Genomic DNA, 15026 nt, shown 5'->3' with positions numbered 1-15026 from the left:
ACAAGCCAGCTGTGACATCTGAAAAACATAAAAGTATCTCAAATAACTCATAATTTCTAGCTCATAAATCTTTGGGATATATAATGTTTTGGCAATTTTCTTTGCTGGCAGAAGCTTTCTTCAAATTAACATGGTTTCAGAGATATCCCATCATTTGACAATGTGTCACGGTAACATTCTTTCTCCTCCTTCTTCCATCCCTTCATGAAGCTTGCTAAATCTGTCTTAACAAATCCTGCCCAAGTTACCAGTTCTGTCCAATGTTCAACTCTCCCTCTGCTGCTCTCATTTGGACAGGACAGAAAAACAAGTCCTGCCATTGAAAATGTCAGTTTATCACTTCAGCAACTCTCTTTCTGCTTGTATTTTTGCATCCACATGACAAGGGCACTGAGATGAACCATTTAGGCATAAAATAATCTTTCATCTTAGATAGGGTCCAGGCAAATCATAAATCCAGGAAACAGTTTTTTTAAAACAGTATGGTTGTTGAGGTTCTGATTTTATGTACCTAGGTTTTTATACATGTATACTTAGAGTCAATGCAGGTAAGCAGCATGACAGGAGAGCTTTCTAGGCAGGGATGTAACAGTGACCATCATGTGTGCCTTGCAAACATGACACACAGAAAACTTCTGGAACAGGTTAAAGGACATGCAGATACACATTTCCAGCATATGCAGGGCAGATTCAAAGCTGGAATCTGAGTCTTGGTAATAAAGCAGGTTAAATACTGGCTGATATATGCATTCCATTTGGCTTTGTTTCTTTTATGGTACAAATCTAATGTTCAAGAGGTTAGAGATCAAAATACTGAAAAAAATAGAAGCAAATATTTTGGGTGTCCCACTGAGGCTGTGTTTGCAATGAATTGATGTTACTTTTTTCTTTGGCCTGGTGACATCATGTTCTTGCTGCCACGTTGCAGTAGGGCAACATGATTTTCTAGGGCAGTAATTTCTTTTCAAGATTGCATCACTTAATTTGAACTAGAATATATTCCTTTGCATGCATTTTATTGCTTCTGTTGTGTACAACTCTTACTTCTGTGTAAATATTCCTTACCACAGGAATGGACTTAAGTGTTGGCATGTTTCTGGTCAGGTTCTATACAGAGCAGTGCAAATTCTGTGATAAGATACTTGATGAATCCAAGTAATTTCCAGAATTGTGTAAAACAATGAATGGAAAAATTTGAGTTTTTCACTGTTACAGAGACTGTTTTTAACTGGTGAATATCATCCTCCTCTACACCAAAATAGAGTCCAGATAGCTCATGGAGGCCATTTCTACCATGGAAAGGAAATTAATATGTTTAAAATTGTCCTTAAGTCCTTGTTATGATCTTCATAATTCATACATTCATAATTACTCCTCCCTGTTGCTGCTTTACAAAACATTTTACCATTCCCTGTTGTTAGGAGGGGGAAAACCCTGTACACTTAATACTTTTTGATGGTGTACTTCTCCTGCTAAATGCCTGCTGTTTGCTTAGCCATCCCTCAACCTGCCAAGTGCATGAGAAGCACTGCATGTCTGTACAGGCAAACCTGAGCTTCCCTGTGTTCTGAGCTGACCAGCTGTGAACCAGAAGACTTTTGACAGCTTATTAGTTCAGGGCTGCACTGCCCTACTGAAGTTGTGTGACTTCTTATCCACTTGGAATGTGAGCAAAACAAGCTCAGATATGTCTGTTCAGCCCAATCCACACAGATCCACAGCCACTGAGAGTGGGAATTATATAATATCTAGGTTATAAATGTCTGAAGTCTCAATAGTGGGAATCCCCTCAGGTGACACCTAGTGAGACAGCAGCTCTATTCTGTGTAACATTTCACTTGAACCACATATGCTTATGGCACAGTCTGAGTTAGATCCAAAATGTTTTCCTTTACCCAAACCACTGGAAGGTTTTTAGAACATGACCTATTCTTGCCCCTTGTTCCTTCCTCTCTGCCTTACAAAAGCATAGAGCATATTCTATTCTCTGCTCTTTTTGGGAATGTTGAAACTTTTCCTACTTCCCAACAGATTGTGCAGACATCAGCATGATCCAGATGGATGTATAGATCCCACTTTGCCTACTAATAACAAAAGTACCTCTGATTCTTTAATATCATGATTATTGCTTTACTGCTTCAGTTTTTCATCATGAGAAAAAAAGAGTTCCACCATCTGTTTCAGAAATTATGATGTATTTTGATAATAGTCAATTTACAGATAAAATCCAGAAGCAGATTATAAATGGTATTGGGATTAGATTCCTGGTTCTTCAAAAGCAAAGCTTTTAAATTGAAATTTTAAATGTGCCATTTCAAAATGTGACTATTGATGTGGTATAACAAACACAGCAGAGCAAGGCTTGGATCATTGCAGTTCTTTGCATCACTTTGAGGAAAAAATCAAATCTGGTATGGTATCTCTTTTGGTTTTTCATAACACTTAACAAGCAATAATTCTACAAAAGTAATTTATTTTATAGGAATTTATCAAATTCGAGTCTAGTCACAGTAAGTTCTAAAATGGCAGCTACTTTGAAAAACTAAAAGACTACTTAATTCAGACTTAGATCCCATCTAGAATAGGGTATGGAAGCTGGGACTCATGATAGATGCACTGCCCTCAGTCTGCTGTCATGTGAGAAAAACAGCCCTTATTATAAGGCTCAATCCCTACTAAAAATAGGAGAATCTGTGAAAACACCTTTTATTGGCAAAGTTTTGTAAACACCTTAGTTCACAAGTATGGTGTAAAAGCTTTATCCTTTGTGAAAGAAAGTATATTGGTCACAAATTACAAAGTTTGTGGATTAACACTGAGTGCCTGTCTGCAAATACCTGCAACTGTTTTCCCCTGAAGCATATGCAAAACACGTATTTTTGTATAAAAATTCACAGCAGCAGTAGAAAATGATTTCCAGCTCCATCTCTCTTACTGTTGATTTCAACAGAAAGTGAAGATACTTGGACTTTCTTAAGTAGTATTGTCAGTCTTCATATGACATCTACTGCTTGGCCTCTGCTTCCATCTGAGTTTCTTGGGATTCCTCAGCTTCTGAAAGTTTTTCATCATCTAAAATTCAATATTACTGTTAGTCAAACATGCTTGGTCACATATACAGACTGTATTGCAGAACTTTGTCCCACTTTAATATTTTATTTTGACTGCCTTAAATGTGTAGTTGAGTATCTCATTCTATAAAATGCTATATTCAAACAATCAAAAAAATCCTTCAGAGTTTTTAAGGATGTTTTTATGGATCTCTAAGAGCTGTTACTGGAAATATGGAGTAAATTCTATAGTATCAATTGAAACAAATGGTACCAGATTACTTCCAACCCTTTTTTTCTCTTTGCCTACTAATGGTTTATTTATTTTATATTGAAGCTGTGCTTTGCACTAAACTGCTACTTCTTTCACAAAATCCTGAAAGGTAATCTGTATATCTATATATAATCTATTTTCTAATGAAAATGCATTTTCAAGACTAATACTTAAGCAAGTGTTAGTAACACATAATAACAATAACCTTCTGCTAAAGTGCACCTAGGATTAACAGTTCATTCTGCTTAAGAAGATCTAGATGGCCTTACAGAATGAAAGGCTGCTCTTACAGCCATCTCTGCATTTAATCAGGTCATGCTCAGAGGCTGTACCAATCGTTCTGTCTTTGAAAGACACAGCAAACATACAGCAAATAATAATTTATTAAAATGTTATTAGAGCACAAAAAGTTAGTGCTGATTTGAAAACATTAAGTATTGGCATGAGAAAAGATGAGTACGACTAATTCCTGAATTTAGCTCTGGTGTCTGACAGTTTTAGTCCCTGCTCTATCATAGATTTAGTCTGAGTAGATTGTCATTTACCTTCCTTGTATTTCAATTTCTTTTTAGTAAAGCCTCAAATGATACCATAATAGCAGTGACATGCTCAGAACTACTAAAATAGGAATCATAAAATTGAATTTGGAAATAAGCACAAGAATAATTTTCTGTAAGAAATACTTTCTGTTAAAAAAAACACCCAAACAAACCCCAAATTGCTATTCTTCATCCTCACATTTTAAAGAATTCTGCAGCCTACAAATTAACCTGAAGCTAGCCAGGGAATGGAACAGTGGGTAGCTTGTAGAAGTGAAGGAAAAAAAAAAAAAAAAAACCAAAAAATCAGAGCAGTCTCAGGCTTTGGACTACTAGTGGGTAAAAAAATCTGCCAATGCAAGAGGTCACCAGCCTCAATTGCACAGAGTTATCCCCCTGCTGGAAGTTGTGATTCCTTTTGATCTGCTAAAACCTATTCTATTTGGTTCTATTACCAAAGAACAGCACTTACTCTCCAAGGTTTGCTGAAGTTCATGGATGGTGCTCAGAAGAACATGGAACTGCTTCCTTCTCAGCTCCAACTGGAATGATAAAATACATGTTGTAGGAAACAGAGAGCACATACAGCCAAACAACCCACAGCAGATTCTATATTAATTGCACTTCTAATAAATTATTATATAACCATCTCTATGAAAAACCTACCTTATCTTCAACATTTTCTTTAATATGAGAAAGATTTTGCAGTTCTTTTCCCAAAGCTTCTAGCTGCCTGAAAAGAGATTGTCAGAGTATTCTTAAAAAAAATGTGTAAAATTCTTGCAAAACAGGTTTGCCCTAAGTAGAGAAGAATTATAAAATAATTTTTTATGTTTATGTGAACAGAACGAAACAAATGAAACAATTTAGAGGCAGTCACTTCATGTAACTGTTAAACTGTTATGTTCTTAACTTGTAATTTCAGGACTTTTACAAAAAATTAAGCCTCCAAGCTGGAATACAGTTGCACCCTGGGCATTTGTAACAATTCAGTCCTGACACAACATGTTATTTGCATGACCCTACAATACAAGTTAAAGAAGCAGATTCGTAGTCTTAGAATATCCTGATCCAGAACAGACCCACAAGGAACATCAACTCCAATTCCTGGTCCTGCACAAGATACCCCAAGAGTCACACCCAGTGCCTGAGAGCATTGTCCAAATGCTCCTTGAACTGTCAGGATTGGTGCTGTGACCAGCTCCCTGGGGAGTCTGTTCAGTTCCTCACCACCCTCTGGGGGAAGAACTTTCTGCTCTCAGTTGAACTTACCATGGACCACCACAATCCTTTTTGAGGCAAAGAATAGCAGGTACCATAATATACCTTTCAAATGAAGATGGAGCACCAACTCTTACAGCCAAACCTCCAGTTTGGTCCTTCTGCTTCTAATACCTATCATAATTTATGCACCATGCAATAAGAGCAAATTGTTCCTTTAAAGGTGAAGTGGATTGAGGCTGATCATCCCTGATTAATTAGCAGGCAGAGTCATAGAGGGGTCAGCAAGGAAATTAACCTTTTTTTCCTGAAGCCATTGACAGCTGTTACAACTAGCATGGGTAGGGAACCACAAAAAGTCCACCAGTCCTAAGTACCTCACTGTGGATGGAAAAAGGTCTATTTTAGTGCTACCTGAGGGTGTTGTCTTTTTGTGAGCCAGAATGCTTGGTACCTCTTACTTGAGAGAGTTGTGTGTGACATCCCTTTCTTTGATGGAAGCAGGCTAACAGCTAGCAGGCTCATCACTGAGTTTTGAAGCATTTGGTTTCTAGTTTCTGAAAAACTTATATTGGGCCAAATCATGCTGTTTACACTGTGCTGTTAGGTGTAAGCAGACTGTGAGAGGACAGACTTTTTTTTGCTAGTAACATCCAGGCTACATCTGGAATTTTACCCACTACATTCCAGAGAATCTTTGCTTAGCCTTTTTACTTTCATATCTCCTTTTCTAAGACTCAGTGTCATTTCTTGGTCCTCTGAACAGCTCTTCTGATACTGCATCTACTTACATTGTGGGAACAGTTGTTTAGTACTTCAGCTCCTATCACTTCCTGAATTGGCTCCTGTGTACTACTTGTGACTAAGATGTTAACAGCTTCTTTTGTGCTGTATGACTCATTGTTCCAAGAAACAAACTCTTAAAAGCATAAAGAAGGTATTTTTCTAAACTTTGTCCTATTGTGCCACATAACCTGCAAAAGCCATAAATGTAACAAACCCTTCTGTTTCTTCTCACAAGTTTTCTCAAGTGTTTATAGTGATTAAGAGGTCCATGAAGAGTGTGACATTGTTAATGAGGCTTCCTCTATTCTGAATTAGAGGTGGCCTTTGGTTCATTGTATCATTTTCTGTATAGTTTCCTATAGACTGCATTCTTACCAGCTGTAACTTAGGACTCTTTCTAGCTTTGCTTAAGAAACTTATGCTTGGATGTGTTAAGCAAAATTAGAAAAATCCTCCCAAACCTAAACAACCCAGCATCCTCTAAGATAAAAAAGTATCATTTATCACAGAATTATAGAATAATTTGGGTTGGAAGGGACCATAAAGATCATCTAGTTCCAAACCCCTGCCATGGGGAGGGACATCTTTCACTAGACCAAATTGCTCAGAGCCCCATCCAAACTGGCCTTAAACACTTCCAGGGAGAGTCACAACTTATCTCATTTAGTTGTTTCTATTCTTAATTGATTTATCTGAAAAACTGCATTTTTGGTAGTTCTTTATTAAAGCTTCACTTGATCAATACCACGTGCTGGGTAATGAAGTAAGAAGTGCTCAAGGCTCATGAGAATTGCCTGTAATAATCAAAGTTGGAGTAATGAAATTAAGGCACAGAAAAACAACGAACAAGAAAGAAATGTGTGAAATATTGTCAGTGGTTTATAGCTATTAAAATGCTATTATTAGGGTAATAGAATAACCAAAACACTTCAATTTGCTGTGAAAGGCTATGGAATGTGAAAAGACAGCCTCCCCTGGCAATTTCACTGAAAGTGGGAACAGGATAAGTGCACAGCTGCACTTAAATGGGAACAGTAATCCCACACTGCATCTTTAATCAGTTTAAGAACAACAAACTCAGATGCAATAAGTACTGGAATGCTTCTATGGCTCAATAAAGTTAATCTCCCCACAACTGCCCCAAAAGCACAGACAGTGATGCAAACCAGAATGTGACAAGCAGCACTGTGAGTTACATGCAAGATGAGCTGGACAACAGGAAGGTCTGACTTGCATGGCAGGGCAGGTTATGTGTGGTTCACAACACAGCCTTTTATAACTGGGCATACAGGAACAGCAACCTGAAGGAAAACATAAAAAAGAGCCCTAGGAGCTTTCTCCTGCTTTCTCTGATTCCACCTTACTTGCTTGTGTGTTATGAATTTTAAGTGACTACTGGATCTGGCTGCTGCGAGTTAAAGGACTTCCCACCATCTCCCTTTTCTGAGCAATTCACAGGTAAACTGACATAAGATGTGCATTTACAGTTCACTTATTCACCTTAATAGTGGAAAAATTTCAACTAGAAAAAAATTAGCAATGCTTCTGACCCATACAGATGGGAAAAGCCAAACTGAAATCAAGAAATTGTCAAGTCTGGCAACTTTCAGTTTACTGCTATATTATAATTTAATGTAGTTTTATACTTACTTCAGTGTTTCATGTCTGTCTGGGTGATGCTGTATGACTTTGGCCAATGCATCATATTCTGAAAGACATTTAAATAGTGAATCTAAATACTTCTGAAAATACAGGTTCAAGAACCCAAACTCAGGTACCACAGAATGGCAGATTCTTTTTCCTTGAGAAACTGTCATAATGTTTTTCAAAACACCTTAAGATAGCTCTGCACTCCTGCACACTTTTGGGTCTGATTCATAAACATTAGATAAAATCAAATGTATATGTACAGAAAATGGTGCTGATGTTACACATGAACAATAAAGATTTCTAGAAAAAAAGTATAAAATTATGCTTTTTTTTTTTTTTTAATTTTTAGGATTTTTAAAAAACCTATTACACATTAAGAACAACATTATGGTTATATAGCCAACTAATACAGCCATTGCCTGATAGTAAATACCACACATATGCCAACTACCTCATTCATCTGGAAAAATTCGTGCTGCAGACTGGACAGAACATATGAAAAAGCAAACAGATTCAGACCTATGTTTGTGAAGATATAAGAACTCCACATTCCTACTGGTTAAGGTTATTTTAATTTCCAGTAGAGTTCAAAATTATCCACCACATTGATCAAACAGTTGTATTGAAAACCTTTTACTATATATTTCTAAAATTTATTTTTGTCATTTCATTTATTATGAAAAAATTATTTTTTGCTTTTTCTCAACTGCTCATCTTTTAGAGTGTTTTAGGTTTCAATGAGTTATGAGTATTTAATTTTAAAAGTAGGGAAAAAATACCCCTCTTAAAATAGGTGTTCAGAAAGGACACTGGTTTAGGTTTTCCTGATGCTGCATGTCATTGAGATCTAGTTCAATCTTGCCTGTGTCATCCACCCAAAACTTTGAGAAGTGAGTGGGATCCACCAGGCTGAATGCAGTAATCATGATGCCTTGTACTTTCAAAAATTTAGAATCTATTTTCCAATGCAATGTATTCTAAAAGATAACAAAACAATGAAGCTCATCACTGTAAATACAGATATGGTGCCTTACCCTGGCGATTCTTTCGAATCCTTTTTGCTTGCAGGATTTGTTTCTTGCATTCAGAGATCTTCTCATGGGCTGCAGCTATACTATTTTCTTCAAAAGAAAAGAAGGAAAGATATAGAGTTATATTGAACTCAAAAAATACATGAAAATAAGCTATTCTGCTAAAGTATATGGTATATGATGGCTTGCTAGCTCCATCAGCTTAAAAACTACAAACACTTCAATAAACTAAAAAAAGTTCTTATTTGCATGTATTCTATATAATTATAAGATGCTTACAGCACATATATGAGGCTATCTAGTAGGGAAAAAACCAAGCCAATAAAACCTCCAAATTACTCATCATGTATATATAATATTCACCAAAACTCACTTGAGCTTGTTCATAAGAGAAACTGTCAAACATAAATCAGTAACATTTTCTCATGTTTACCTATATCCTTATAGATTTTTTCATAATTTTCCATCTCTCTCAGGTTCATGTCATACACCAGAAGAGTTTTTCCCATTGAAAATTCACACTGTGATAAAGTACTCAGCATTCGTTGGTACTGGCTGTATCTGAAAACAGACAAGACATTTACCCCCAAGCAGCATGAAAATACTTCCTAACTTTACAGAGCAAGAAAACAAAATTTCATGTAGCATAAGGGACAGCTGAATACGTATTATTCAATAAAGAAAACACTTCAAAGATTCGTGTATAATTTTTGGAAGTGTAGTTAGAAACACTGTACACATTAATTTCACCATCATGTCCTTATCAGTGCAAAGTGAGTATTAAAGCAGCGAGCAGTTTGACCTAAGGTTTATAAATTTGCAGCTAAGGTTGGCTCTGTGACCACCGAAACAGTATTTTAATACTGCAGTGCTTCTCTGTATACACACTCGTAATATTGTGTCCTCTGAGAATTTATGTCCATTACAAACAGAGACCTCACAGAAGGCTGTTACTCGTACCTTACTAATTTAGACTTAAAGAGAGAAAGAGAGAGAGACAGAACTACCAGCAGTATTTCCCTTCCCTAAGAGAACAAACGCAGAACTGCCAACTAAAATATCGGAGTCAGGATGCTGCTGTAGGAGCGGGACTCCGGCTGGATCGCAGCAGGCACAGCAATCCTGTGCATCCGAGCGGGGCTGCAGGTTTCACGGTACAGCCCCGGCCTCCAGGGATTCCTGACCGTCCGCAGCCCTCCTCTCCCTGCACAGTCCCGGGCGTTCGTCCTGGAAACACCACAGAGCCAAAGAAAAGCAGCTCTGGACATTTAAACACGGATCTCTTCCAAATGGATCGAGCCCTGCTTTCCACGGAAACGCAAGCTAAACAGTTCCAAGACTTAAAAAAACAAAGCAAAACAACAGATACCCTTCCTCCTGAGATCCGGAATTACACCACTTAATGAAACTCTTCACCAACAAATTGATCCGCCTGTCGTCGCCAGCTCCATCGCCATCGATCAGCAGCCGCTTGCGGATAACTTCATCTGAGGAGAAAGTGCGGTTCAGCCCTCACGCCATGGCGGCCGCCCGCCAGCGCCGCGCCGGGCCCTCAGGGACGGCATCCCGCAGCCGGAGCGGGCGGCTCTGCTGAGCCGGGGCCGCTCGGAGCCCGCGGGGCCGGGCCGCCATGGAGGCCGCTGTGCGGGGTGAGCGGCCCCGGCACGGCGCGGGGAACGCGGGCAGCCGCTCCCCGGAGGGCGGGCGGGGGGCGCGGCGCTGCGGGGAGCCCCGGCGGGGGTCGCGGCACGGGGCGGGAGGAAGGAGGGGAGGATGGCGAGAGGGAGGGAGGGAGGTCTCACCGTCGGTCACGGCCCCCATGGCGGCGAGTGCCGGAGCCGGCGGGGCGGCGGCAGCAGCGAGTGAGGTCAGCTTCCCACAATGCAGCCGGCGAGAGCGGCGGCCATGGAGGGGGAGGCGGCGGCTGCTGGGGCCTGAGCCGGCGGGCGGCGGACGCGCGGCCCGGGGAGGGCGGGCGGGCGAGCCCCGCGCCCCACGTGGAACCGGCCCCCTGGCGAGGGGCGGCCCCGCCAGGTGAGCGCCCGACGGGGGAGGGAAGCGGCGGTCCCGCAGCCAGGCTCCACCTCCCCGCCCCCGCCACCCGCACCGGCCCCGCCGCCCCCCGCCCGGCCGCCCCGCCATGCCCCCGGCACATGGTCCCGCGCCATCGAGGCCGCCGGGTTGGGGGCGCCTCGGCTGCGCTCCCGCCACGGCCCCGCCTCGGGGTGTCCTCCCCGGGTGCCCTCACCATCGCCCGCGCTGGTCCCGACCTCCCCGCGCAGGGCTCCGCACGGCCGCGGCCGTGTCATCCCGCCGGCAGTGGAGGTGGCGATGGCACAAGGGAGCAGGTGATCGGTCCTGCCATGGTGGCGATGGCACAAGGGAGCAGGTGGTCAGTCCTGCCTGCAGTGGTGGTGGCGATGGCACAAGGGAGCAGGTGGTCAGTCCTGCCTGCAGTGGTGGTGGCGATGGCACAAGGGAGCAGGTGATCGGTTCTGCCGTGGTGGCGATGGCACAAGGGAACAGGTGGTCGGTCCTGCCATGGTGGCGATGGCACAAGGGAACACGTGGACAGTCCCGTCACGGTGCCCTGTGCCGTGGACGTGGCACTGTGAGGATGGTGGGATCCCCTGGGGTGGCTGTCCAGCCCCTGTGGCTGGAGGGAGCAGAGCTCTGGCTCCTCGGTGCCTTTTCCCTGCTGAGGGTGTGGAGGATGTGCCCATGGCACTGGTGTCAGGGAGCTGAGCTGGCCTCCCCTGGGCTCATCCCCACTCCATGCTGGGAGGACAAGCAGCAGGGCCTGGGGTGTGCAAAGAATCATTATTGTGATGTTTCCTAGTGAGTTTCACTATGATCAGCAGATAGAAACAATAGCTGTTTCTTACTGTCCTGGCAAACTAAGCTGGTGCTGGGAGAAGTGGCAAGAGGTGTCTGGAGAAAAGAGATGTTAAGGTGTTTCCATGCGTTGAGTTTTAGGCTTTTGGTCCTCAGGTTTGGATGCTGGGAATGTTACTGTGGTGTATATTCTGTAGCTTACAGTACCTGAGGAGCTGCCAGAGCCTGACACCTTCACACCTTCCTATTCCCTCTTCATTTGGTTTGGACAGTTAAATGGCTTATGGTCTTGTTCTGCTTAGCGCTATTCTTTGACAGTTTTAGGGTGGTGGGGAAAATCAGGATGAGAAAAGAACGAAGTAAATATGTGTTGTAATCTGTTAGTTTCTGGTTTTAGAGCTGTGAGTGATTAGGAGGCACTCTTTTGTTCTGGATGGAAGCATTTAACAGCTCTTTACGGATTTGTAGATCGTTTCAAGTCACTACTTTGTCTTTAATAGGCAAGTGCTCAGGTCCTTTGGAAGGTGCTATTGGGGAAGCATTACTGGGAGTGGTCCCTGAAACTGTTCCTGAACTTTTAGGAATAAATGTTTCCAACATAGGAAACTTGGATAAGTGGCTTCTGTTCTTGAAGTTTTTATCTAGTCTTATGGATTGGTGGGTGATACAATTTTATATGGAAACCTAACGATCTATCCAGTTACCCAGGTTTGGGCCATGAAATGGGCCATGCATTCATGAACTGTGTAAGCTACTGAAAATACTTACTTTAATGAACTCTGATTATGTTGCCATTTAGTCAGTTTCACTAAAAACTTAGTTTTTCTTAAGGCTTTGGTCACTGTGGTACAGCCTAGTATTTTGCCAAAGGGTGAGAAGACCTAGATGAACTTCTCTATGCAAATTTTGTGGGTACTGCCTTTCTCTCTTTATCCACTTATTTCCTTTTGGAAGTCTTAAGCATCTTGAAACATGCAGTTAAATCAAGACTTAGTATTTTTCTTACACCTCTCTCAGCTCTTTCCATTTTCTGAGTCCTTTTGGTTTTTATCACAGAGAGAAATTGGTCCAAACTGAAGACTATTGTAGGTGAAAATCCACAATTATTTATTTAATCATCTCAGAACTTCTGTGTGGTTTTCTGTCACTTAATGAAATACAATCTTATTGCACTTTTTGTTCATAATTCCACTCTTGGTCAGATAGTCTTATTAAGCTATGCACAATGACAAATAGATAGTCCTTGAGTAATTTAGAATACAGCAGTACATATGACTGGTTAATAATATTTAATGACTTTTGTGCCATTCTTCATGTGTTACTAATTATGAGCTTTTATGAAATTTTTTGTTCTGGGTCTTAGGCTCAGAAGGATAATTTTGAGAACAAAGCCATTATTTTTCTTTTTAAAACAGGGCTTTCAGGCATCATCCATGTTCATTAACTTTTCTCCTTTAGAATGGATGTAGCACTTGGTAAATATATCATCAAGAATCTCACTAAGGCTAGATTTTGATGCAACAGCCTATTCTCTCTCCTGCTCTATTTTGACATATTAAATATCCACGAGATGTTTTTGCTTGGGAAGCCAGTTTCAGCTTGCTGGGTTTCTATATGCATTTGAGAATTCACTGTGTCTTAGGAGTTTTTGTTTTGCTTTGCTCCATTTCCAAGTAAAATTCCTCATCTTGTAAGTGTGAAACAACCCTTGTTTCTCATGTGGAGGCTGTTGCACTGGGCTGTATACGGCTGTTTTTGCCATTAATTCAGTGTCAAGTATGATGTAGATCTCTGGAACAGGATTGATTTACTCTTATTTATTTGTCCTTCACCACTTTGGGTATGCTGTGCAGATTCCATCAGCTGCAGTCTTTTATATAATCCTTTAAGTGACCAGCAGAAACACTGAGTAGCACTGGACCTTCCCTAAAGCATCAGTAGTGGAGATTCATGCAACAGAAAAAAAAAAAATCTCTTGGACAGAGGGTAGCACCTGACTCTGTGCCAGCTCTTTTGAAATAAGTACCTGTGTGTGCTTTTAACCAAGCTAAAATATCATGCAGTTTTCCCTCTTTCCTTGAATTCTTTTATGTGTGCCATATGGCAAGACCCTGGAGCAGCTTATACATAATAATTTGTTGCACATCTGTCCTTGTCAAAAGTGTTAAATAATCTTCTGTAATGTTTCCAGGTGACTCTGGATGCAAGAAGTATAACCTAGGTAAGTTTAGTACTGCAAGATGTTACACGTGTGTGGAACTGGCTTTGATTTTTCATATGTATACTTTTTTTGTTCCTGAAAATATGGCTTTTAAGTGCACTGATTTTTTTTTTTTTTTTTTTTTTTTATTGAGGAAATCTGTTAATGCTGAAGTTTTCTTTCCTGAAAAACAATCTATGAGAGTAAAAGTTTAAAGTGACTTTCTACCTCCTCCCTTTTTCTTTAATTGTGTATATATATTTTCTTCCCAACCACACAAAAAGTTAGAGGGGAAGAAGCTTTTTATATATTCCAGGCTATAACGAGCTATGATTTTTAAGAGCTAAGAAAACAGCTTTAAGAATTGACCAGGTGGATTTAAAATATTTTTCTTTAGCCTCTCTAATAATTTATGAGGTGGTTTTAGATTCCAGGTTTTCTTCATGTTGACTAACTTCTAAATCAGACTTCTGTGTAGCACTAAATCTTACAGAGATCTAAGTATAGTAGGTCAGAAACTGCGGGGTATTTTTATCCAGTCCAACCTATATTCTTGTCAGAAAGCCATACCAAATTTATTTAGCAAGACCTATTTTCTGTAAGCCTATGTTTAGCATTACTTTTTACCACCATCCTTTATATTTCTGTTGATTATGTACCAGGATTTTGTGCAAGACTGATACCGAGCTAACCTATCAGGCTGTTTTTCTCATTTTAAATTATGTTAGTGTTTTATTTTCTTTGCAGACTTCTGTAGCCTCAGCATTTACTGAAAATTAGCATCAGTGTTCCAAGAGCTTGTCATCTCGTTCTGTAAAAATTCTAAGACACTGGCAGATATTAAAATAGTCACTCTTGGCAGATAAACCCGAAATTTTTCAACCCAGTGATTGAAGTATAAAAAGTAGTGAGTGGTTCTTAGCCTTGTAAAAAGCTTTCCTGACATGGACCCTTGTGTTTCTGCAGAACCAGTCCATTTTCATAGAATAAGAGCAGAACGAGAGAAGGGAAGGTAAAAATACTTGTTGTGACTGTAGTGATAATACCAATAATTTAAAAATGCAACATTTTGTTTCCTGAACAATAATCAATTTTGCAGTCTACTGCCTGTGTTACCAAGATTGATTAAGTGTACTGTTAATCTCATACTTTAAAAACTAGGCTCCTATCAGATAATAGTGTAACCACAAGTTGTGGTCTACATTATTGGTTTTAGTTGTTATTTTTTATTTTGTAACTGAAAGAAGCATGTAAAATTCCAAAAGTTTTGACAGAAGCACTTGGCAAAATATTAGTCCTGGAATTATTTTGTTCATTGAAAAGACATTTTGTCACTACTACATTTCTCCTGAAGGGAGAAAATCTTATCTTAGTCATAAAAAAAAATAGTACTGCATGGTCCTTTGAAATATTTTTTCCTAAGTAAGGGCTCTGTGTCTT

General features: G+C 40.3%; 2 protein-coding genes across 3 annotated transcripts in view; one reads left to right on the top strand and one right to left on the bottom strand.

Moving 5' to 3' along the window:
* Positions 1 to 2453: 2453 nt before the first annotated feature.
* On the bottom strand, positions 2454 to 10603 carry THOC7 (THO complex subunit 7). Its single transcript, XM_056501150.1, has 8 exons — positions 10354 to 10603; positions 9921 to 10038; positions 8985 to 9112; positions 8555 to 8641; positions 7521 to 7578; positions 4530 to 4596; positions 4336 to 4405; positions 2454 to 3072 (listed from the first exon to the last, which is right to left on the bottom strand). Exons 1-8 carry the CDS (start codon positions 10370 to 10372, stop codon positions 3005 to 3007), a joined length of 615 nt encoding a protein of 204 aa, XP_056357125.1. The 5' UTR covers positions 10373 to 10603; the 3' UTR covers positions 2454 to 3004.
* ATXN7 (ataxin 7) overlaps positions 10048 to 15026 on the top strand; it is an 86485-nt gene continuing 81506 nt past the window's right edge. The window contains exon 1 of one of the 2 annotated variants that reach the window (XM_056501147.1): positions 10048 to 10200. The gene's annotated coding sequence lies outside the window, so the exon portion shown is untranslated. Of the gene's footprint in view, positions 10201 to 10499; positions 10586 to 15026 lie in introns of those variants that run through there. The other variant, XM_056501146.1, reaches the window with a different exon arrangement.

The sequence above is a fragment of the Oenanthe melanoleuca genome, chromosome 12 (genome assembly GCF_029582105.1).
Source record: "Oenanthe melanoleuca isolate GR-GAL-2019-014 chromosome 12, OMel1.0, whole genome shotgun sequence".
In the NCBI taxonomy this organism is placed as follows: domain Eukaryota; kingdom Metazoa; phylum Chordata; class Aves; order Passeriformes; family Muscicapidae; genus Oenanthe; species Oenanthe melanoleuca.
Note: the sequence above shows the minus strand (reverse complement) of the source record. Positions and strands in the feature narration are given on the sequence as shown.